Source organism: Anser cygnoides, chromosome 1, assembly GCF_040182565.1.
Source record: "Anser cygnoides isolate HZ-2024a breed goose chromosome 1, Taihu_goose_T2T_genome, whole genome shotgun sequence".
NCBI lineage: Eukaryota > Metazoa > Chordata > Aves > Anseriformes > Anatidae > Anser > Anser cygnoides.
Window position 1 is genome coordinate 182,044,064 of NC_089873.1, and position 25,746 is coordinate 182,069,809.

Below are 25,746 nucleotides of genomic sequence, written 5' to 3' on the forward strand. Positions count from 1 at the left end.
TCTTATCCTACCTCAGTATCCGTTTGGTGATCTTGAGTAAGAGATGATAATCTTGCTTGAGCAGTAAGTAGTTAATCTGTTTTTGGCCACAGAATAAATAGCTAAGTGGAACAATTAGCAAGCTCACTACTTCTGTGTAGTGTGAGCGTTAGCGTGGAGGTGAACTTAAACAGACCCTGCTTACAGACAGCTGTCCTCTTCCTTACAAACATGGAGCTAGCAGGTGGGGAGAGGAAGAAATGCAAAATGAGAATGACAGATTCAAAATATCAAGAGCAGCCTGTTGGAGAGAGCACAGCTTCGGTACGTGCTTTCAAGTTTTGGGATTTCTCTGTTGGCACAGAAAAATGTGGTTTTAGAGGTTGAAGCAACTGCTCTAGCTTTCTAAAGGCATGGGCTGTTTCCTTAGCCACTTGCATCAGAAGTAACAAAGCAGGCTGGGAAGGAAAGCAGCTTTCAACTGCCAGCACTTTACCTTTAGATGAAGACTCACTGCTGCGAGCAGGAGGGCAGACTAAACAGGAGTACCCCTGCTGCTGGCCCACAGCCTCTCCTCACACGTCAAAGTGCTCTGGGAAGATGCTTCTACAGAGCTTGTGTGGAGGTGTCAAGGTGCTGACAAGCAGGGGCTGTTTGTGAGGAGAGGCCGGAGCTGCCCCATGCCAGACATGGCAGAGGGACAAAGAACCTACAGCAGGACACAGCCAAGCCCATCAGCCAAGGTGGTGGTACCTCCAGGAAAACATATTTAAAGGCAAAACACCAAACAGGCAGAAGAAGAGAGAAAAAGAAAGTGAGAAAGAGCAGTATGGACAGCGAGGTCACAGAAAAAGGAGGGGCAGAAGGTGCTTCAGCCACCAGAGCAGATATTCCCCTGCAGCCCATGGACAGGAGCCAGTGGATACTTCCTGAAGGAACTGTGGAGAGCCCACCCAGGGTCAGGTTTATCCTGAAAGACTGCAGCCTGTAGGAAAACCCCACTCTTAGAGCACTTCATGAAGGACTGCATCGCATGGGAGGGACCCAACACTGAAGGAGGGGAAAGTGTGAGAAGGAAGGAGCAGCAGAGAGGAACTGTTACGGACTGACCACGACCCCTATTCCTCTTGCGCTGCTTGGGGTAGGAGGAGAAGGGTGAGCAGCTGGGAATGAAGGAGTGAGGCTAACCCTGGGAAAAGTGGAGGAAGTTGGTATTGTAATTCTTGTCTTTGTTGCTCACCCTACTACTCCGGTTTTAATTGACAATAAATAAATAAATTTTCCTCAAGTTTAATCTGTTTTGCCCATGACAGAGATTGTTAGTTATCTGCAAAGCAGACACATACAGCACCTTGTGGTGGGCTTACCTTCACTAGCTGCCAAACACACATCCAGCTGCTCTCTCACTCCCTCTCCTCAACAGGACAAGGGGAGAAAATAAGATGTAAAAGCTCATGGATCAAGATAAAGACAGGCAGATCATTTAAAAATTGCTGTCATGGGTGAAACGGACAAAGGTTTTTATATTGTAGAACCGTATGAGAAAATGACTTGCTATTTTACCACTTTTTCTGTTTCCAAAATCTGACACAGGTAAGGTTTTCCAACGCTTGTTTACTATCTATACATTATTTGCATAATTACAGAGAAGAATCATTGTTATATGGAAAAATATAATATTAAAAATCTTACAAAGACGAAACATAGCAACAAAAATGCTGCTCACTGAATTAACACGTCTTTCAGTCACCAGTTAAGGTGAAACTCCTTTAGGGAGAATTTTCAAGGATGATATTAAAGGCCTTTTCTTCCCCCCCTTTTTTTTTCTTCCCCTAAAGGAGACATGCATTAAGAATAGTAATGTCTAAAACAACATTATTTAATCCTCAGTCAAGCACCTGAAGATTTGTCTTCGAGCATCGTCTGACATGGGCAATCATCATCAGAGGAATCCAGTTTCACAGAGGCACCACTGATGGAGTTTCTGAAAGCGTCCTCCGAGCTGCAATCCGCAGACACTTGGGGCAGCCTCCAGACTTGAAACACGCTTTGTGAAAGCATGCTTTGCACTCTGTTTATAAATACAAGCAGTTTAACATTCGGGAAAAAAAAAAAAAGAATCAATAGCTATGTTCCTTTAAGAATTTCCTACCTAGTTCACCCAAGTATAAAAGTAAACAGAACAAGTATAAGACCAGGACGACAATAACCACTGTAATAACTATGACTAACCGTTTTGGTAAGATTCCCAGGATTTACAGTGAATGTAATAATTCTGGTATAGCAACAATATTATAGCACTGTCCCAGGCTCTCTTTCATGCACAGACCCCAAAAAATTAGCCTCCCCCTGCAAACATAACTATGGATCGGACTAGTCCATATTTTTGACCTCTAAATTTACTGGTGTAAGACAGCCACCACAGGCTGGCTGTCAAACACACATGCTATCCATTGTCTTCAAATAAACATGCTTTCAGCAAAGCATGTTCTCAGTGTTTTCCTAAAATAGAAATAGGAACTGTTTTACACACCAACACCCCTCAGGGAAGGAGGAAAAACATCTGGTCTGGAACATACCTGTGCATCTTTTGCATTTGGCAGTCTGAAATGCAAAGAGCAGATCTGCACTCTGACAGAATTCACAGATAAACCCCTTGGCTTGACAGAGCTACGAGAATGAAAAGAAAGTTGTTTACTTTTTAAGTTGAATCTAAGAAAATAATATTTGCAAATGTCAGCAGGGATACTCTTCACACTGAGGACAATAAGAGCCCTGACTCTTCCTTACCTCACAACCATCCACGTGAGAGATGGAGGTCTTCAGAATATCTTTAAGAAGGGGCAGTAACTGCCCTCGTTTGATCTTCACCAGATCATCCAATGAGAAGAGATGCAGCTCCTCTGTCAGATGGCTGGGGACCTGTTCAAATTCCTTCAGTACACTGCAAAGAAAAAAAAAAAAAGGGAAAGAAAGAAAATCCAAGTTACAAAAGATGTCTTTCAAGCTTATTTAAAAAATAAGCCTCTTTCACTTCTCCAGTCACCCTGGGATCACACAAAGCAGATTCATACTAAATACTACATCCCCTCCTAATCTTAGTTCACATTAACAAAAAAATGCAGGGTTTGGGATTTAGAATAAAATGTCTACTTCAAATGCACATTCCTCAGGCACTGAAGTTGCCATATGAAGTTATCCCAGCAATTCTCAAATAATGGGTAAAAGGCTCTGTTCTACCTCAACATGTAAAATCCCATGCCACATCTAACACAAAAAGCATGGATTATTTACTTCTTTTTTGCCAAGAGATCTTTGTTTTTGTAGTGCACAGATCACTATTAAGTGAAACTATGCTGCTGCTAAGCGTGTGAACACTGAAAACATGGCTATTGCTTTTAAAACTTCTCACATATGCCCAATGTAGAAGGTACAAAGGATCCAAATGCATATTTCTATGATGGAATCACAGGGGGTTGTGCTGAAGAGAAACATTAAAATATCTATTTAATTTTGTTGGACAACATTTAAATGATGCTTTTCTTACAGGCATTCTGTAGAAGAGATAACAGAACCTACTTCAGAAGCTTATTTTGCTTATGAGTGTTTTAAAAAAATGTCAGCAATTTTGTGGTGAAGGTTTCATCACTCACATGTCTAACCGCTGTTTATGCCCATACTCTGGGGACGTGTATGCCAAAAACCTTTAACTTGCAGCAAGAAGGTGGTCAGCTTTTTACCTTCTCATGTTCTGGTATTTATCGTGTTAGTTTACTACTTTCATTTTAGTACGTGTATACAATAAAATGAATTAAGCATATGACAGATTTCTGGAAGAAATCTTTAAACTCCCAAGGATCTCCTTTTTGCGTGTGCGTGCTTTTGTTTTTTTAATCAGACAAATTGTCCCAGAGATGTAGATAAATATCTTAATGTAAATAAATATCTCTGGCCTTTCAAGAGCAGGCGACAACCTAAGAGGGACAAAGAAAGGAAATACACACCTAGCAAGAATCATTCAAACTTAAACAAACGCATGTCTAATGATGTTAAGAAAAACAGAAAGCTACCACATAAAAGCTGTTCTTTACTCAACATTTGCAGCGCAACAGAGGGAAGTTCTGTTATCAGAATTTTCTCTGATGATCAAATTAGCTCACTGAATATTGCACTCAAATATTTCTAGAGAAGAAGGCTCTCTAAGTACTTTATGTATGTTTTAATAAGCTATTTTTCACACATGATCATGGTCCATACCTTTCACCAAACCTGCAGGTTTTCAAAAGCTTTTTTAAATGAAAAAGCTGTTCTTGTGCCTCCTAAAAGATGAAGGAGAAACAAAACAATAAGTTTTACGTATAAATTTGTGAGAAAAAAAAAACAAAACCACAAAAACACTACTTGAGTCAGCAACCCTTGTCAGTGTATCAGCCATAACCTAAAAATAAGAACTTCACACTTAGCACAGAATTAAACAAACGGATTTTCTAATTCATGACAGGTCAAGGAATGCAAATGCTACTTTTACTGCTGACAAGGGAAGCAATTCCAATGGTACAAAGTGCTCCATGTTGTCACACCAAGGTGCCAGATCCAAACACGTGTAACAACAAGTAACAGTCTCCTCAGACAAGAAGGCAGCTTGTAATTGTCTGCACAGCACCCTTCCTCAATCCTCAGATGAGTCAAGGGTGTTTTTTCTAATGGCCCACAACATTAAGGAGTTATTCAAAACTTCTGGAGCTTTCCAACAGCCAACTGCCAAGCAGAAGTAAATATTTACTGTAGGAGCCCAGCTCCACACTGAACTGAAACTGGAAACACCTCCCAGGCGTGGGAGGAAATGAGACCTCTGGCATAGGTTGGAGACTTCTCCCTACTTCCTCTTCATCTGTGAGGAGAGAGGAAGTCCCAGAAGTGTTGATGAGACAAATCTAACTGTAGAGAAGACAAACTCTGCCTCCTTCCCCCCTTACACAGCAAAGGACAACCTGTCCCAAAGAGCTCTTCTCCAAGAGGCACAGAGCCACAAATCAAAACAAACAAAAAACTACAGCCACACTTACCCTCACCCTGTCCATTTCCTTTGTTTTTGTATAGAGGGCTTTGTTGATAGTCGACACATTGAAAATTGGTTGCTGCCATATGCTGTCCAGTAGGTGTTTGGAGAAGTTGCACACGTAGTATTTTTTGAAGTCCCACTTCATCAGTATTCGGGCAGGAATTGAAGACTGAGCGTAGCTGTGGCAACAGTCACAAAAGTATTTCCCCAGGTAGTCACAATAGCGGAGTCTCCTGATATATTCTGCAGGTACACAGATAGCAACGACACTGTGAATATTTGTGGGATACACCTCCTGTCTAAATAACCTGTATCTACTGGAGTGAGTAGCAAGATTTTTCTAGTTTTTATTATTTTTTATTTTTTATTTGAAGTGTGGGGTTGTTATTGTGGTAAACACATCCATAACGTTTGTATTTTCCATTAGAAGAGGAACTGTGCCTCATTTCTGTATCTATCAGACTGAGCTTATTATATCCATCATAACAAGGTCTTAGAGAAAAACCATTGTTACTTTACCCAAACACACAAACCAAACACACAAACCAAACCAAACACAGAAACCAGCAGCAAAATGCTGCTGTCGAAGGAAAGACAAGCTGAACTCAGTGTTACATTTGTATGATATTTTTTTCCATATAAAGACATTTTTGATTTTTTTTTTTTCACCTATCTCAGCATCTCAGGCTTGCTCAAGTCCATGTGCCATCACGGACCATTGATACTTCACAGGCCATTACAGGTGCTGTTCTTTGTCAGCGGGCCCTTTCAAGTGGTCTCGAAAGCCATTTCAAAGATTTCTTAGGTAAGGTCTGGTTACCAGACCTGAAAATCACCATGCTTTCAAGCAGTTCTTGCAGCATATCACAAACATTCTTCAGACAAGCAGGATTTTGTGATCAAGATTTAAGGGAAAATAATTGTTAAAACAAACCCAAAAGAACAAAACCACACATTCCATCAGCTTGCTTTTAGAGACTTTTGGAAATGAGTAAGTTGGCAGAGAGAAAGAATTACTGAAAGAAACTGTTGGAAAATGTAAAAAACAGCATTTTCCAGCCCGGAGGCTTAATTTTTATAAGCTTTTCCTGTTTTGTTGTTGACTGTTACTGATTTTAACTGTGTACGAGCAGGACATCTATCAACTACTGTATTCTATCTACAGTGAGAAATTTCAGGCATTGGAATGGGCTATACTGCCCGTTTTATTGCAGGCACATCCAACAGTAAGATTTTCCTTCTAGCTCAGACAGATTTCGCAATTGTGGAACATCTACACTAATGCAGATCACAGCCTGATTACCAGTTATGGATAGTTTTTTCTTTTGATAATACTTACTGCTTTCTACTGGGGTTCCACAACCAACACACGTAAAGTTTTGGGCAGCTACCACTGCATCTCTCCTGCATACAGAGACAAACAGTTACATTTCACTTGACAAAACACTGTTTTATTGCCATTGTCCCCAAAGTCCTGCCTACTTTGTTCATTTAACATTGTTTTATGCAGAGTGAGACTAGCAGTTTCCCCAAATACTACCTTTCTTCCTCCTTTCTGAAAACCTACTAGCCATGAAATGTGAGCAGGAAAGAAGCAGGGAAAGCCTTAAAAATATACTCCAGTTAATCTCACAAAATGGAATTCTTCAGATTCCAGTTAAGCACTGCCACTGTAACACCAAACAATATGTGTATTATCACATGTAAAAGTGCATGCACCATGTTAATCAGGACGTGCCAGCAGAGGGGAAAAAAGATGCCATCTGCTTTCTAGCAAAGTTGTTGACAGACACTGCAGAAGGCTGTGCCATACAACAGGGCTAACCTTAGCTTTTATTAAATTACCCAGGCTCCTTCCATCAACTTCAGCAGGTGTTACGCAAGTCCCCATGCTTTATTGACAGCATTTGCTTTCATTAGACTTACTTAACTGAAGGATGAATGTTAAATATAATCTGAGATCTTGGTGGGGTCCAGCCAGAAGATCCTCTTAATTTGGATATGATCTTTATTTCTTCAGCCAGACTCAAACTGGACTCAAGCTCTCTCGGAATCTCTTCTTTCAGCACAGACTGTTGGGAAAGACAAACTCATGAACAGCCAGTCAGCAGGACATAGAATAAATGCTAGAAAGCTTCTCCCTTTACACTCCAGGATTTTACAGTTTGGTTTTCACCAGCATGCAATCCCCACTCTGTTAAATTCCTTGGTATCAGTCCTAGGAGAAGTATGCTGTTTGTTCGTATCTGCACAACGTCTCAAATGTGCTGAAAATTACTAAACAGAGAGGATATTTTCCAAAAATTTCTCTAAAATTAATGAATAATCTGTGAGTATTTGTCTGTATTTTATTTTTTAATTGCATCTTCCCCCTATTCCATAACACTGAGGCAGCTGCAGCAAGACAATGATTATCTGGGGAACAGGATAAAGAGCCCGCTGTTTTCGGCTCAGACTCACTCTCTGCTTAGATGAGCTCAGGCAACCAGACAGTTGCACTGCAGATTCTGTCTGCAACCAGTGTTTTCTGAAAGCTCTGCACAATTCCTGAGCTGTTGCTTCAGCAGAATTGCTGCCTGGTTCAAAAGATGATCTGGAAGTTAAGCAAGAAAGACAGTGAAAAACAGCAGCATGTCATCAGCAGATCCACTGCCTCTTCTGCATCCCTGAAAAGCTTTCTCCCATCCCTTCATTTCTATTCCCTTGCTTTGATACACCCAGGCCCTAGCAGAGCCACTGCCACCACCCTCCAGCAAGACTCCAGGACCAAAGCAATGCTCTGTGAAGCCAAGTACCACAAAGACATTTGCTGTCAAGCAGCATTCCTTCTCCTTCCTTGGCGAGTACCAAATTTAGCACTCCCACACCTTTCCCCACCCCATCCAAGAGTCACCAGAAAGCTGGTCCAGCAAAAAACCTAACACCACTGTACTGCATTTACATGGCAAGGGCTATTACATTAAAATACAATGCATTACCTTTCATCTGGGGTGACAGACAGATTTTCAAGGTCTTCAAGTTCTGCAGTAAAGGAGAAAGCTTTATCATATCATTTGAGAAACAAAGCTTCTGTTACTCAGCACAGTTTCATGTCCACCTTCTGTCTTACTATGGCTGTCAGTCTCAATTATACTCGTCTTTATAATGCCCTTGCTGGATGTGGGAAATAACCTCAGCCCTGGTTGTAAAACGGGCACAAGGAGCCCGATGCCCCCTGCAGAGCTGTGATATCTGGTGACAAAAAGTATTCCCTAACAGCAATGCATCAAATATCTCCATCAGCCTCCCTTCAAGAGCAGGGGAATCAATAAAGAGAGACTAAGTGCTTGCTAGTCCAGGCCCAGCCAGAAGGAACTGGACGTTAACATTAACATACATAAAAATAGTGCTTACATCACTTTTTTTTGGACGCTGACAAATATTTGGAGACGCCAATCACTAACGTGCCAAATAATGCTATAAATGAGTTAGCTAACAGGTGAGATGAATGGAACCAAAGCACACTTTTCCTTATTATCTTTATGCAGACAAAATATGCAGACAAGGTGTTCACACTGGTAGCACCAGCTTTGGCCACGCATATTCTTCTGAAGACAAATGCTTCCCAATTCATACATGTCAAAATAACTCTTGCTACCAGAAATAATGTTTTTCTGTGAGATAGTTCCCCATTCTTAGATTAGGAAAGAGGAGGTGAAAAATAAGTAGATCTCTGTAAAACTAGAAGGAAGCAAAAATAAGAAAATAATCTGTTAACAAGAGAAAATAAGATGGAGGTTAAACAATGCCCAGGCCATTTTTAAGTGTTTGTATTTCTCTACATGTAAAAAACAGAAAATAAGCAGAGAAACTTCAGGATCCTTTGAAGGGGAGCAGAACACTGGTGACTAACAGGATAAAGTCTGCTCTGGAGCAGAGGTAGAGCTGCCTAAAACCTCATCACTTTCTAGTTAAGTTGATAATGTACTGTCCTAAATTCTCCCAAACAATGCTGCTATAGTTTTCTGAGGCTGTAAATTAAACATGAGTTTCACACTTTGCTCACCTATATTGATTTGGTTTAATCCTTAAAACAGTTGTAGTCATTGAAGCCAGAAAAGATATTCTTTTGCAGAAAGGAAATCCTGCACCACTCTGAGGTTTCTGCATGCATTCTAACAGAGTCATACATAGCTCTTTCCATTTTGACATGTCATTTCTCCACCTACTAAGTCAGTAAGTTTTCGAAACGATGCAGGAGATTCAGCTGAACAAAGCTGTTTTGGCAATTAAACTTTTAAAGTCTTACCAATAACTACATACTCATCCTCTGAGTCGCTGTGGCAGGGGAACCTGGCAGCCTCGTGATGTGATGGTAGATGTGCTGAGGAGCTGACAGGCAGCAGAGCACAGCCTGTCCAGAACAAAAAAGGCACCAATAAAACTATCCAGCATCTACAGAGTAGCTGAGATTATTATATTCATCGCTTTTCTCCACTTCCCAAAACTTTAGCACGCAGCCTGTATTTACAGAGCAATTTTTACACACGCACACAGAGCAAATTCTTGAGAGCCTGCCATACAGCAAGCCTCTTGGTTTCTTAGGGAGAAGTTTCTAGGAACTAAAAGAAAAGTTTTTGTATTACCAGTGGTCTCTCCCCTTCTCACTTGGGAGCACACCATGCCCCAGAAGCTGTCATTTAGACTTAAGTTACATCTCTAAGATTTGCATTACTCAAGAGACCTAAATCTACTTAAAAACCCAAGTGATGACACAAGCACTATAAAGCCAGGAGCGCTTATTATCTTGCCTCAAACTATACGTGCATGAATACTCTGGGCAATTTTACTCAAATCCATTGGGTGATCGGATCTGCAGCCTGCAGAAGTAAGCACAGAAGGAAAGAGCCAAGCACAGAAGGAAAGAGCCATGCTTCAAATCCTGCAAGAGGATTTAAGCGGAGAGAGGACAGGCACATTTTATCAAGAGTGGTGCTTGCTACGTGGCACTTCGATTTTAATATTCTTGTTTTCATGAGAATGGGAAAAAATAATAATTATAATAAATAAAACACAAATTCAAAAGGAAGAATTCAACCCATGAGGAAAACACTTGTGGAATACAGACCCTCAGGGAACAAAGTCTGTTTAAGTGTAGAGAGACTCAAACCAGGTGACAGGGGATTGATTTGGTTCCAAGCAACGTCCAAATTCCTTTGTTATTTTCTTGCACAACAATATACAGCAACAGCTGTCAGAAAAGGCTGCATTATACACTAAGCAACTTGCCTTCATAACCGCTGTCTGAAGAGGCAACAGAAGAATCAGACTTCTTCACTCCAGGGTAAGAGGATAACTCCGAATCAGTGTGATAGCTGCCATCCGATCCGCTCGTTTCATCCACACCCCAGGACTCTGCTTGTTGGCTGAGGATATTACATTTCATCTTTTCCAGGGATGCTATAATCATGTCTGCAACAAAGAAGTGTGCGTTCTCCTGGACACAAGACAGGAACACTCATTAGTAAGCAGCATATTTTATATTCACTTAAGGGGAAATTAAATACATAGTTTTTCCCTGTACTTTTCTGATTCAAGAAGTGAGAATGTAAAGCTATTTCACCTTTCATTAGCACACACACCAAAAAGAAAACCACCTCAAGAGCACTTCTGAGACAATAAGCAGAAGGCAACTGCCCAGATAATTGTCTCACCCTTAATGAAAGCATACAATTTACTTTTATCTTGTCCATCTACCAGATAAAAAGAAATTTGATTACATCCCTAACTGATGAGTATGGATGCATTTTAGGGCTTCTAGGTACGCTGCTTTTTTTAGCATGTAAGTATTAATCCACGTAGTGTATTTAACAGGATTTAATTTCAAGTTACGGAATCATTGTCAGTTGTGCACAAGCAGTTTTGCATGCGCGCTAACCTGGATGGGGCCAGAAGTGGTAGGTTTTAAAACGAACTGTGGATCTTCAGATCTGGCAGGTGATACGGAAGCTAGTGAAGTGTTATCACGTGTTAAGAATTCAGGCAGGGAATATGGAGTGGGATAGCTTACTGTCAGCTCAAGGCTGCATAGAAAGTTTGTCCTTAAATAAAAGCTAGTCCCCTGCCTTAAATAAAAGCTTGTAATTTCAAAGCTTCACCATGGCACTCCCACACCAGAAGCTACCCTCCCCATAGGGTTCTCACCACCCTGCCTGCCTGGATCACGCATCCTCTACGAAAAAGGAACTTGTAAGACCACCTTCAGTGCCACTGAGACTTCCAGATAAATCTGGGGTTCCCTACCCCAATGTCACTGCTGTATCCTCTCTCCAGTGGTCTAAGAGTCTCAGCCCAAAAGCGGATACGTCACGGAGGCATAGGTACACTCAGGTGTGCGATTAAAAACTCCTGAAATGCCCAGGGTACCCTCCCTCCTTCCTCTCAACTGTACATGCCTGTGCTGTTCAAAATCAGACCTCTAAAATACCACGGCAGTACTAAGGCTAGAGGTCCTGAGTGCAGAATAATAAAAGTTTTCTTAAAAAATGGCTTATGCTCAGAAAATTGTAAAACTCGTGCCAGTATTCATGCTATCCCCTACAACCTGTATGGGAAGTATGACAAAAGGCACCGGTGTTTAGAAATAGCTGCTGGGCTCCCTAGGATTTAGCTATCTCAAGTGCATTCTGATTGTCCACAGCCTAATATTTTTGTCCACATTAATCTCAACATTAGAGAGAGCCCACGAGTCCCTGTGGGTGTTTCAAGAAACTTTTATCTTTCACCTAACGCCGCGTGGCATTGGTTAACCCCAAGTTAGCAGCAGAGCACAGCGTGTCAGCATGTCCCGCTGATAGAAGCAGCTATGAGCCTATCTGAGAGCGCTGTGCTGCAAAATGATGGAACAAGACACAGGCACCCCTACGCTCAGCATGACTGTCAGCCTTCAGCTCTGCCTGCTGGCAGGGTCTGCCACCCTAGGAAGGAGCCCAAATGGGCCGTGACACATCAGCCTTCTCCTTTCTCTTCCCTCCCACTCACATCACAGTGGAAAGTCCCCCTAGTTCATCTGGCCCACCTCCTTCCTGGCACAGGACTACAACTCACACTTGCTGACAATTTATGCACCTTAGTGTTTTTTTTTTTTTTTTTTTTTTTAAATCTACTCCCTGGTCTTCTGGTGTTTGAGAGCAAATTGCTTTGGTATTGGTTCCATCATCGCAGGTGGAGAAATGTCACCTCCTTTTGGAAGCACCTTTCACAAAAAACAACATGAGAAGGCCAGTTCACGAGATTTTTTTTTTAGTTCTCCCCTCTCTGCTTTCAATGCACCTTAGGAACAACAAGAGCTTCAAGTCAAATGCAGAACTTGCCACTCCAGTAAAACCCGTGCTGCACGCAATGATTACTTCTTGGGCCCAGGACACGGGACCAGATGCACAGCAGCAGTCCAGCAAAAAGCTCCTCTTGTAGGCACACTTCCAAAGTCCTTTAGTGTTAAATTCTACTCTTCGCTATAATTCATTATAACATTAGCCCCTCTTTCCCAACTGTTGGAAAATATTAAGAACCTATTTAGCACCCAGAGATATGTGCTACACTATCTTGTCATCTTTATCTCTGTTCCAATGGGCTGCCAAGCTTAAACTACTGCAGATGTTGCAGTTATTCATCTGAGGTTCTTTTACAGCAACCTCACAGGCTCCTCATGAGCAGAAAAACACAGAAAAAAGCCCCACCTCCTGACTGTAAAATCATGGCTAAATCCCATTCATATGCATGTAACTGCAACAGATTATAGTGTAACTTTACTGTAACTACACTAATCTTAAAGTTGGGTCTCAAGGAATATGGGAAAACATATTTCTTGGCCCTGCCTAAGCAGGGGGACAGACCAGATGACTTGCAGAGGTCCCTTCCAACCTGAACCATTCCGTAGTTCTGCAAAAATGATGGAGTGAAAAGAAGTATGCGATGTTCTAGAATCTTTCTATTATTTTTAAATAATAATGATGGGCTGAGAGTAAAACCAAATGAAGAAATAGGCATTTTAGGCAGCTTGAGTCACAAGGGGAGGAAGAGGGAAAATACAGTAGTTGTAAAAATTAGGAAAAAAGAGCTTTCTGATAAACAAGTCAAATAGAGAGTTGAGTGCCTACACAGATTTAGTAACAAATGACAGTAATTGTTGAGAAATGTTTCCTGTCACTTGGTTTCACTACTATAAAAATGGAAAAATATTGTAATTTTTTTTTTGTCATCCTCACCTTCTCCACATCTTCTGGAAGCACGAAGATGTCCTGCAACGAACGATTCAAGGGTACAGCGCTTATGTTCAAAACTGAAGCAGAACCTGTGGGTGTAGCAAGAACTTTATTAGCTATAATAATAATCGCCAATATGTGATGCATCTCTTTACATGTCCAGACTAAAAAATCCCTTAATCCCTACAGCAAAGAAGGAAGAAACTTGGCCACTATGTCTCCATACTGTGAGGGAATCTCCATCTGGTTTTCAAATGCAACCAGTACCACATGTTAAGACATGAAACTGGAGCAGATCCATTAACTGTAGGACTCTGCTTCCCAAACAGCAGTTTTGTTTTCCTGGCATTTGCTGCTGAGTCTGATGAGCATGTGAAACAAAATTAATCTCTTTTCCCATTAACTTTACACTACGCGGCGCAGCACATCTGTTTTTCTGTAGACTTACGCTGCTTTTTCTATATAAATTAATGCAGTCACAATCTTCTTTGCCAAAAAATTGAGGGTGTCAGACCATGCCCTAACATTTTGCATTCAAATCACTCACAACCAGAGAAATTTGCTGAGATGTTGATGAAGATCACACATACTGCCTGTAGGTGTACACGCTAAGGAGATTGGAAAGGAAATGACTTCTGATTTTTAACACTGACTGGCTTTTAGTTGCTATCTCTTCTCTGACCTTATACCAATCAATTTCTGTTTCACTGTGGTGATGCAGATAGAATAAAATATACTGTATCTAAATGCTACAGTCTCACATGCCTTTTAAAGCTGTTGCAAATAATAGGGCGTAATCAAATGCTCTTCATAAAATAAAACTGCCACTGATGAATTGTTCCAAAGTCACATAAAGGGTAAAGGGGCCCCAGAAAATGTGAGAATAATATAAGATTTTTTTTTTTTCTCCAGCCAAACAGCACTGAACACCCAGGCCTAATTTGGATTCTTTATACAGTTTTACTTAAATAAACCTCGTTACACTGCCCCTAAGTGTTGGTGAAATCAGACTGGGAAGTCAGTGCTGTATTTCGATGTGATGAGGTGAGATGAGATGAATGTAAAGAATTATTAATACCTGCAATTTTATATACCATGGAGAAAACCAGGGAGGCAGACGATCTGACTTTTCAAAACAAATTTTAATCACTGAAGCCAAGTCACTAGCTAATTAGATTATTTACTTACCTATTTGATGATTCACCTTACCGGGCAAGTCGTGTGTGGGGAGTACAAGTAAGTGCTAAAGACCATACAGCTTGATAAAAGCCTACTTTCTCATCAGCTAAGATAACAAACATTCTCTGAATTAAAAATAACAAGCAGAAATAAGGAAATGGGAATTGTTTTTTTCTTTAAAATGTACGACACAAGTGATGTTAGTTATTATTTTGAAATCTAAAGGGAGCTTTCTCTCTTGCTTACTTTTTGCACCCCACTTCCACCTTTAAGTTAAAACAGTGTAAAGCGGAAAAACAATTCTGATTTAGTAATTTTAAATAAAACCTGGTTCCATTTTGCATGAAAACGAAGTTCTGAGCTACAGGACATCTGGGTGCCATACAGAAAGACAAACAAACAAACCGCGTAGGGATCTCTCCAAAACCACAGAAGATTTCCAGCACAGTAAGATTACAGCTGGGAAACGTAAGTAAGGGTAAAATTCAGAGTTGAGATTTTTTTCTTTTTCACAAAATGAAAAGAAGGTGGTGGGAATAGATTTCAACGAGATAACACACAGACAAAATAGGGCCTAGGGACGGACAAAAAATCTAAAAGAATAGGGATTCTTGACAGATGACATAATGAGATTTATTTTTTTGGCTCTGGGCTTGAGTAACAACCCAGGAGCTGCTGGCCAAGGCAAAGTCCCTTCCCTGGGCAAGGGCACGGGTTTTCCAGCTGGGTATTTCAGCAGCACAGGAGCTCGGGGCATCCAGCAACGGGATGCAGCTCTGGGTCAGACGCAGAATATTGCGGTTGCCCTTCTCTTCTTGAGCACCATGGCCTGGAGGCTGGGGAAAGGCTACTTAGGAGCTGCAGAAGGAAATGCCCTTGATGCTCATGAAGGTTGAAAGCCGGAACAAGCCCTGTGAAATGCCCGTGACACACCAGCCACAACAAAGCCCCCAGGAAAACCCTCTGTCACAGACTCTTCATTAGCACCGATGGAGCCTCTTCAGAGGTTGCGTGGGGCCACTAGAGAATGGCCCTGAAAAGCATGAAAATGGGACAGGAGTCTCACAGGATCAGCAGAAGTAACTACCTTGTTAAATCCCACTGAAAGAAAATGATTTACTCTGATTTAAGTCACGGGGACTGTCGTTTTCCTACCTCTTGTGCATCCCTCACCTGTTCTCCTCCAAGAAAGAAAAGAATCTACCACTTTTGAAATAACAATCAAAAGGAACGCCAATCCAGAGATGGATTGATGGATTGAATTTGAAGGCAGGAATTACTCATTTTATTTCTTCTTTTTCAGTTTGCTATTTGTTTTCCCTGTCCTAATTGGAGAACATCACGGAGGGAAAAGAAAACCAAAAAAATCTGACTTCACAACCTTCAAACCCCCCCATTCTGGACCAGCCAGCAGTGACTTAAACAGCTGGAAGCACCAATGAAGGATGAAATGCAGAATTTTTTCACTTGTACTGAACAGAAATCTAAGACTGATGCGGATAGAGCCTGCCTGCACAGTGTGTAACTGGATCCCAGCTCCCTCGAGGATTATTTGTTAATAAAAAACAAGGGCGCTGCTTCTTTAGTCACCTGGCTGCTGTGCTCCTCTGTTCACTTTGCAGAGAACCAGGAGCGTTCCTGACCCAGGAGAAGCTTGTGACATGTCCCGCTTGTGCCAGAAGATTGAGTCACACGCGCCCTGTGGTCCCTGATGACATTTTAGAGGCTTGGCTGTTTCCCAGACGGAGCTCCCGAAAACCTGCACGACTGGCCGAGCCCAGCTCCAGCCACGGGGTGTGGTTTCCTTCTCCCTGCCTCTCCGCTGGACAGGTTTCAAACGCGTGGTGCACGGGTCAGCAAACAACCTCCCCAGCGGAAGCGAACAACCATCAACTCCACCATCCTGCCTCTCGACAGCAGCCTGCCCCAGATGACAAACTTCTTACTATTAAAAGCTCCCACTCCTGCAGGGGGATGTGGGAATCTGAGGTCTCGCCACCAGCTTCTGGCCTGAGAGGTGCTTTAAGGGAATAGCTGGGAAGTACCAGACCTTGGAAATGGAGCTTTGCTTTTTTTTTAATTTATGACACTAAGGCAGGCTGATGGCTCCCTCCCATTTCTCTTTTTTTTTTTTTTTTTTCAGTGTAAAAAATGAGCTCTCAGTTGCACCTTTCTGGGGCTCGGCATCCAGTAAGATTAAACCATTAGATACTACTGGTAACATCCTTTTTAAATAATAAAAAAGTGCTTCACCATGCTGCAGCAAAGGCTCTTAATATCAATGCCTGGTACTAAAAACCAGACAATTCTTCTGCTGTTTCAGCAGAGTGGTTGGAGCCCTGCTCCAAGGTGCGTGGAGCATGGCACATCTCACCACCCTGAGGCCAGCTCTGTCACCCCGCTGGCGGGCTTCAGGGCACCGTGCTGCCCTGAGCTCCTGCTCTCACCTACAGCCCTGCTCTGCAGCGAGCTGCAGGAAGCGGAGGAAGCCCGGCTCAGCGGATACGCTTCACTACAGCCTTCAGTCGGCACCTCTGTGCAGACAACACGCAGCAGACTGGAGGTGGTGAGGAGTCCAAAGATTCTGATCTGGAGAGGCCTGGAGACAGCTGGTGCACTTCGGAAGGGGGAGAGAAGGAGGATGAAAAATAGTCCAGCTCCAGCACAAGCTGATTTAGTTGGAACAAGAATGGATGTTAATTCTGTTAAATCAGAATCGAAGGGTGCTCTTCCAGTGCACGTCAAACACAAGAAGATGTACCAAGGAGGCCACACACACCGAGATCTACGCTATCTGCTTTCAGAAGAAGAGTAGTGGTGAAGAAAAGATGAGTTATTGGAAGCCTCATCCAGGGATGTTCTGCACTGATCAAAGCTCAGTGATTCCTACATTCTACCAGAGGGTGCATATTAAAGAAGCAATTGTGTCACCAGATAGTACTGCAAGCCAGAACGCCTCCTGTTTCACTGGCTCTCCTTCATTTTGAAGCTTCCTCTTTCTTCCCTCTCCCCCTATTTCGAATGACAGCATTTGTACAGTCATTAGCATTCACCATAAACAAGGTCAATTTCAGTTTCAATTATTACGAATGTCTTTCCTTCTCAGCACAGAAATGGTGAAACAAAAATGGAACGTAAAGTTACCTGTTCGATTGAAAGGCTCTGACTGGGGAAACACAGGGGGAGCACTGCTGTCACTGCTGCTGACTTCTGCAGGCTCTGAAGCTGCGGGGTATTTAAATAGAGCTGCTGGCTTACTAACAGCTGAATCTGAAAGAAGCCTTGTAAAAGTCAAATCTCGTTCAGGGGAGCTTAAAGAATTTTGGCATTCTCTTACAGGATGCACGACAGCTGACGTGACGGTGCCTCCTGTTAACGTCACTTGCGTAAAGCAGTCCCGCTTCAGAGGGGATACGTCCGAAAGAGTGAAACCATTCAGGGAAGAAGTAGCAGCATCCTGGTCAGAGTAACGTGGATGAAAGAATGTATCCAGCGAAGGTCTAGAGGAATCACAGTCCGTGTTGTCCCAGCACGCCCGGTGCCTGGTAAACCTGATGTCTGTTTGCGTACAGGCAGCGCTGTGATGCGCCGAATCACTGTCACTGTCCTCGTTGTTATCCCCATCGCTGCTTTCTTCCCACCCTTCCATGTCACTGTCTGGCTGTTCAGCTCCCTGCATCGTGCTCTGCTCCGAAAGCAGAGAGGGTTTCAAACCAGATGCGCTTAGAACAGACACGAGAATGTCTTTGATGGCTTCGGCACTATCTGGGTACGATCCAAAAGTTCCAGCATGTCCAATTACAGCTGGCCTTGAGTATTCGTCTGTTCAAACAAGGCAAGAAACAGAGAGGTTAGGAGACAAAAAAAAAAAAAGTTAATTTACAACATGAATAAAACACATTATTTTTAACATGAGCAAAAAGAAAGGGAAGAACTGAATTCACGCACCACTCCGTCCTGCCTCCTCCTTCAAGAAAGATCTTGCTTTATGCAATCAGGAAGCAATTCCGTCATTGATAAGGTTAGGTAATAAACCAGCAGTAAAGTATGCTGCTTCTAGCCAAACGCAAACAATTAGTTAATACCTTAATGGTGTCTGATTGTCAGTGTGCTCAGAAACGTCCTACTTCCACAAAACTGGGTGAGGTACAGCCAAGTAACTGTTAGAGCCCTGCTACTGACTGTTTTCATGGTTTGGTTCTATTGCCAGTAAATAGAAAGACATTTAATAGCAAAACCCATACAGAATCAACATAAAAATAAGAAAAGAAATGCAGACTTAGTAATAAAAGGTCATGTGCTTGCATGTTTCAGTCAGACACTCCTGCTCATGTGGAAAGTAACCTTCAGTTCATTATTCAGAGGAACAGCAGCATTTATGGGAACCCACAAAGAAAATCAGCTCTGTCACAGTGAGTTCGTTAGAATGCCTCTTGAAGGAATCGATACTGCCTGCCATGGTCCTAAGAGACCTACTGTAAAACTGAAATTCAATAGAAAATGGGAAAACTGCCTTTAGTGGCAAACAGGGCAACAGAAGTGTGATATAGGAGTGTGCGATCAGTAGCTATTCGCAAACAAACTGAAGTTTTACCTTCCAGAAAAAAAGCCTCATAGGAACTGCCATCACCCAAGCAATGGAGAGATTAGGCACAAAGTCTGTGGTCCTCAAGAAGAAACTATCAACCATATCACGACAAAGCTAACAACTGTCTCCTTTGGGGAAGGTAAGTCGGTTGTAAAATTCTAAGAATAGACACAATCAAGGAGACTCATTTCCAGGGCACAGACCTATTAGTTAGGACCACAAGGAATGTTAAACACCGTTGCTGAAAAAAGCAGCAGGTCTTGCAGACTGCAGACTTTGCCCAGAGGTTGCTCTCCTTGGAAATACCTCATCTGAAAACAACAAACCTCACCGTGAGTCACTCACCTGGAAGCCAGCATGCACTCAAACTGCTTGTTAGATAAGAAAGTTTACTAATGCAGGGATCCAAAACAAAACAAAGACCCAATGCACTTTGGAAAAGCAAGTCTATAAAGAGCAGTCCCCATCAAGAGAAAACTGAAAAAATTAACCGTTAAGAATATCATGTACAAGATGCACTGCAAGAGCTCCTAGAACGCTGTCCTTGTAAAGCCAGGTGAAAATTAGTTAAATAGTTTGTCAGTGATTGGAACCAGCCACTGGCCACTGATGAAGACAAAGTTCTTAGAGAAATAACAACAAAACTCCACTCCTTACTGGCTGCACTCACAAAGCAGACTACATTAGAATTACCTTGCCAACACAGCCAGCCACAGCATAGTGTGAGGGCAGGAATGGGAAAATGAAAGCTAGCTGACTTTCAAACAAGTGTACTTTGATCTTTTCAGGAAAAGAATATAATTTTGATAACTATCAGGTATTTCAATTGCACAGGTATACCTTAGCCTGGGCTGAAAACATCTTGTCTGTGCAAGACAAAAAGTTTGGTCTTACTGTCTTCAATTCTTCTGATTTGCTCTCGTATTTCAAAGCCCATCCTGACAGCCTTTCCATTCCCTCTCATCCTTTGTCATCTCCACCACAGCAGCATCATGGAGCATCTCCAGCACAAACCATACAGCCATGCTGACTAATCTGCTAAATACTTGTTCTACTTGTTGAGTTACGAGAAAAGAGAACAAATTTTAAAAAATTAACTCAGGCTTCTGCAATGCTGAGCCTGGGGAAAAAACAACGGGCCATATCTTAAGCTACTACTGGGAATAGCTTGGTTCCAATTTAAAAAAAAAATCAGTTTCAGTTTTGCAACTAATACTCATGCGAGTAATTATGGTAACATGAAAATTTAAGAAACCGTTTCTTTGAAATTGTACAGTCAACTTTGATGTTGTCCTCTCAATTAGCAGGGTTCCCTCTCCAACAAGAGTATAGCTGTTTTGGACACACCAAGATACATAGCTTTTACTATCACTACAAGCACCAGTAAAGCTCCCTAGAAGAAGGAGCCATCTTAGAACAAATTGACATACCTGAGAGAACTGAAATTTGAGGTGTTGGAGCAAGACAGCTAATCCTCGCTGAGGGGCTTGAAGAAAATGCTGACTCTGTAAAAGCCACCTTTAGATTTTCGTGGTTTAACTAGGACAAGAACAGACAGGCAATTTGGTTATAAGACAGCAGTACTCTGGTAGCGATACCCTCAGTCTCACAAACGTGCCATCAGGGGACACAGAAGAACACTGTGCTAAGGCCTGCTGGCAGTCACCCAACCACTGCCAGTGCCTATAATTCTGGTTGTCCAACAATCTCCCAAAAAGCATGCACGGTATAAAGAGCACTGGCCTCTTAACTTGCATTTCACTTCAAAAGGTAAGTGACCTTCAACACTCAAGCCCATTACTGTCTAGAGTCCTGAGCATTTAATTACAAAATAACAAGTTCCAAAAATAAGACAGTCTCAGAAGAGAGACTCTTTTCTCCCACCTAGCAAGGCAATGATGCTATTTTATTTTTTTTAGAAGAACATTTTCATTTTCTTGGAAGAGAGATTACCAATAATTACTCAGTTACACGTGCGCCTCCTTTATCACAAGCACTGGTTGGTTTAAAAGGCACTCCTCATACTGAGAGTTAAATGTGCGTAAGGGATATGCAAGATAAGATGCTGAATTCAAATGACTACGTATTTGTGAAAACAACAGTAATGAAGTGGAAAAGAATTCAAGGAGCCGCCAATGCGTAGCTGGAAGGAAAGGCCTGTTTAGATGTATACGAGCTAGGAACTGAATATATAAATGAGGCCATGATCCACAGGCTGCCTGATCTTCCAGCAGTATTGACTGCGATCAAGTGTGGTCCCGTCATCATGGCAGCCTAATTTGATATAATGTTAGGATAATGGAGTTGACGTCAGCAACTCGGTTGATCCAGCACAAAGCAAGGAGTGACACAAGTAGATAATAGTTGACCTGGCATACGGCCTGCCTGTATAAGCTGACAAAAAATTTTGAACACGTTTGAACTGACTGAGTGGGTTTATACCAGATCAGCATTTTGCTTTGTGTGGACATGATTTCTGATTATTTAGACCCTCTATGCCAGACTTAACCATAAAACCAGTGTGAGCTGAGCTGGGGCAAGCAGGTTAGCACAGATACTGACAGAGTAGGATACACCAAGATACTCCAATATGGGAGCAGGATACACCCAGGCCATCAAAGCAACAGGTCTCCTCCCTAAGCTCATAAATTCCTTCCAAGGGCTACACATTCACCTCCTGCTGCTTCAGCATGCCGTGGATCTGCAGAATACATTACAGAAATCAGGAAAATCTAAGGGGAGCCCTGCTCTGAAGGGCACATCGTTAAAAGGACCTGGATCACTGTGATCCCATACAAAGAGAAAGGAGTGAAAAGGTGAGCTGCCCTCCGCCATCCCATGTTGACCTTTCTGTGGTCCTGCGAGAGAGTGAGGGGACTTGGATAGCAGATCACGGAAAGCAGAAGTTTCCAAATTAAAAACCACAAAGTATTTCCCTTTTAACTGAAGAATAACGTTTCGGAACAAGAATAATATGCTGAATTTCAAGTATTTAGTGTCTGAGTGCGTCAGTGCTTGGAAAAACGCTCTGTTCAGGATCTGACCGTGCCTTTTTCCCCCCTCTCCACTAATAAAAAGAAACTGCTGTGCAGACAGACTTTATACGTATAAATATAATATTATTGATATTACTGGATAAAATAATTCTTACAGGAACTCATTTTAAGCAATTAGTTTGATTTAAAAAAACACAGTTAACCAGCTCTGCATCTTAGGATCCTTATATCTTAACTATCTGACACCAGGTTAAGTGCAAGTACCTTATCAGTACGCATAAATATTAGAGTGCTGAGTTTCAAGATTGTATCTCTAAAAAACCCAAACCTCCCATCTCTTATATCACATCGTAAGCGATTTGTGTTCGGAGAATTTTGATAAAAGATTTCCATTTACTTTCAAGATGCTGCGACTTTGACTACATCACTGATCGGGGGAAAGATCCTTTAGTATCTAATTACCAAACAACAAAAAGTAATTCACGAGCACTTATAAGAAATGAAGACAACAGAGGTGCGTGAGGCATCCAAAAACACGCAGTCACAACCAATAAAAGTGACTGACAGTTTCACATTTTTCACAGCAACCCGTCTTTCCCCTCCACCCCCTCAACATCGGGAAGGCATTTCCAAAATCCTAGTCAGCTGTAAAAATGCGGTATTTACCGCAACCGCTGGCATCTAAAAGCCGTTTTTTTGTGTGTGGGGGGGGGGAAGCTCCCAAGCTACTGACACTGAGCCGGCCCCGAGCCTTACCTTGCCGGAGTGCCTGAAGACCCCGCTGTAGCTGGCTACAGCCACTGCATGGAGAGACATGGTGGGGAAACGCTCATCTTCCTCCTGCTGCTCTCGGACCTGGAAGCAACCGGGAAAGAATTACAGCCCTAGCTTCGTGCAGGCTCCGCATTCATTATCCTCAAGCCCTTTCGGCCCTGACTTCGCACAGGGACGGGGCAGGCATGTCCCCCCCGGCCATGCCCGGTCCCCACCTGCCGCCCCGGCCCCGGGCTGCCGCCGCCGCCCCCCGGCTCTGAGGCGGCCGTGAGGCCTCCGAGAGGGCGGGGAGGGACGCCCTGACGGGGCGGTGCTGCCCTCCCGCCCGCCTCCTCCTTCTCAGCCTGGTCGGGGCTGTTTTCTGTGGAAATAAAGAAATGAATAAATAAATTTTGGGGTCTTTGGGCTCTGTCGGGCCGCTGGTGTGGGATGGGGCCAGGCCAGCGCTGGTGGTGCCCTGTGGGGTGAGGCTGCAACCACGCCACAGCAGGGACCAGTCTCGGCCTAGGCAGCAATTTCACCTAAACGGTGAAATAAACCAGGGTAATCCCTGCTGGAGGGATTGGCATTAATAAAATGGGATTGGTCTGAAAGCCTGACCTGGCTCTTCTCTTTGTCCCGCAGAGCGAGCAGCATGCACCGGCCCAGCAAGCTGTCAGCTGAAAGTCAGCCCTTGCTGCCGCAGCGCTATTTGGGGGAAAGCAAATCAAAACAAAACCAACCCAATAACAAAAACAAAACCAACCCAATAAAGATAAGTCAATGGGGAGTGAATGTGGCGTGTTTTCTGAATTGGGGTGGGGGACACCGCTGGCGAGGCGTGTGGACACACCTTGTACAGCCAGCTGTATTGGGGCCATGCAGCGTGGTAGAAATTGTCCCCAAAGATCCATTATCGCTTAGAGCTACAAAAGGGCCGAGACATCTGCCATCTCAGTCAGCTGTCTTAGCGGGCTCAGAACGAGCAAACTGCGGTTCCTAGTAGCCAGTTTGGGCTAAAAATAACACTGAAGGAAAGCTGAGCTGTATTTGTGGATCTAAAAAATTGCTGATTGCCCGTAAACATGCAAAAAAAAAAAGAGATGTGCAGCAGTTTAGGAAATTGCAAAGACTGAGGAAGTAGAAAGGACACAGAGCGCAGATTGTGCCAGGCAGGAGTATCTGGAAGCAGTATGCAAAATGCAAAACAGAGCCGCAGCTGAAAATGTGAGCTTTCAGATGTGATGGAGTAACTGCCTGCCTTTTTATATCAGTGTGGCATAATTCAAGCACAGATGTTGACTTGGCCAGCAAATAGTGCAGTGGATTTGGGCTGTGTAAACTTAGTTTTAGCTGCTGGCCAAGCTGCACAGTTGTCTGAACTTGGTCTTTGTGTTCTCCGATCTTGTGTGTTTAAAATTCCCAGCAATAAAATGGTGTTTTCACACCATTATTTGTAAAAATAATTTCTACATTTGTGAAATTTACATATTCAGGCATGGAAGAACAGGTAGTATGGTGAAAAAGGCTATAGACTTTTTCCTAGTTGTGCTAGATTTCTTACTAAGGCTTCGCAAAAATCAGCTAGGTAATTTGTGTTTCATTCCCATAAAGTTTTCCAAAATCCTTACATGAAAAGCATTACATAAATGCAAAATACTAAATATGTCTGAAAGCAATGCAATGCAAGAAGAGTGTGATAGACTTTCATACCTAATTGGTGCTCTTTTTCTCCTTGGTGCTCTCTTTATATATATGTGTGAATTGTCAGGAGCACTTGCGTTGTCTCATACCCTTTGCTTGAGATGTGATTAAAAACCTCTCTACTTTTTGCAGATGTCACCAACACAAATATTAGAAAACTGGGCAGATGCACAATCACAGGGAAAAAGGGGAAGGAAATGCCAGCCTCTTTTTAAAGCTGGAAACTCAGCAAAAGCCAGGGTACACCAGAGTGTCATCTTGTTCTAATACCAGAACAACTTGTATTGGATCATGAAGAGGGCAAATCAAGCTATATGGTACAGTGTATTAAGCAAAATAAAGAGCTTGGTCAAAATAACGAAAGTAGGAGATAGGGAGCAGAGAAGATGAACTAAGAGCTGACACAAATGTGCTTCTATAGAGGAATTTTCCTTCTTTCTGCAGCTTGTAACAGGGGCAAGGAAATAGATGGATAGTAAACTTCAGCATTAGCCAAAAAGTGGGATCTCGGCTACAGGAGGATACAGTGGGGGGAACATGGTGCCTCTAATACAGTTTAGTTAAATAGGTTCAAGGCATTGTTCCTGACAGGAGTTTAATACAGCACACTGGGTGAATGAAGCAGGCCTGCTTTTGAATTCTACTGTTTGAAAAATTACCATGTTTCTTAATTCTCAAGGAAGAGCTACCTGGAATGGGTATAAGTTAAAAATATCTACTGTATGTTTAGAAAAAGGAAGTATAAAATTAATACATATGAAAACAAAATAATTACAAGGGTAGGATAACTATCCCAAGCCAAACAAATCCAGGAAATTGGTGGTCAACTGACCCTCTAAAGAATTCCAGATATGCAGGCAACCACGTTAAAATATAAAACATGTCTGAGGATGCTGGTACTTTGGCAGTGGATGACAGCTTGTGACAGTGTCCCCAGCTCTCCATCCAGCTGCTGGGTGGCTGGCCACACGGCTCTCCTAGGCTAGCTACCATAGCCTTAGTTTACTGATGGATGTTACTGTACTGAAGCATATATTCATCAAAACAATGCACATCCTGCTTTCTTCAAGTGGATGTTTCTTTACAAATATATAGTAAATGCTATTACAGCCAAAGACCACAATTTCTCTGACTATACTATTTAATCATAGTAGTTTGACAGCTGTTTTGCAGGTAGAAGGGCAAAGTGAACCGAAGGTACCGTAGCCATTCCTGTTCAAGAACTCTGACTTTTACATTACC

General features: G+C 42.5%; 1 protein-coding gene across 3 annotated transcripts; it reads right to left on the reverse strand.

Annotated features, from left to right (window-relative positions):
- Window positions 1-1,573: 1,573 nt before the first annotated feature.
- On the reverse strand, window positions 1,574-23,498 carry RUBCNL (rubicon like autophagy enhancer). 3 transcript variants are annotated; one of them, XM_013179627.3, is made up of 16 exons: window positions 23,422-23,498; window positions 22,804-22,902; window positions 20,482-20,590; window positions 17,608-18,285; window positions 13,288-13,373; window positions 10,310-10,517; window positions 9,330-9,434; window positions 8,020-8,062; window positions 7,502-7,634; window positions 6,968-7,113; window positions 6,381-6,445; window positions 5,046-5,284; window positions 4,237-4,298; window positions 2,770-2,923; window positions 2,559-2,649; window positions 1,574-2,050 (listed from the first exon to the last, which is right to left on the reverse strand). In XM_013179627.3, exons 1-16 carry the CDS (start codon window positions 23,455-23,457, stop codon window positions 1,938-1,940), a joined length of 2,367 nt encoding a protein of 788 aa, XP_013035081.3. In that variant the 5' UTR covers window positions 23,458-23,498; the 3' UTR covers window positions 1,574-1,937. The 3 variants fall into 3 exon arrangements, with proteins under 3 accessions (XP_013035081.3, XP_013035082.2, XP_047902872.2); XM_013179628.3 differs by lacking the exon at window positions 23,422-23,498 and adding an exon at window positions 23,037-23,142; XM_048046915.2 differs by lacking the exons at window positions 20,482-20,590; window positions 23,422-23,498 and having other exon boundaries at window positions 22,804-23,030.
- Between the last annotated feature and the right edge of the window lie 2,248 nt (window positions 23,499-25,746).

What these genes read in the sequence shown, in the direction of transcription:
- RUBCNL (XM_013179627.3), bottom strand. Translation starts at nt 23,457, where the DNA reads ATGCTGCTCGCTCTGCGGGACAAAGAGAAGAGCCAG. An exon ending in GGGACAAAGAGAAGAGCCAG is followed by an intron (nt 22,903 to 23,421) that starts GTCAGGCTTTCA and finishes GGTTGCTTCCAG; the next exon opens with GTCCGAGAGCAGCAGGAGGA. An exon ending in ACCTGCAGGTTTGGTGAAAG is followed by an intron (nt 2,924 to 4,236) that starts GTATGGACCATG and finishes TTTTCTTTGCAG; the next exon opens with TGTACTGAAGGAATTTGAAC.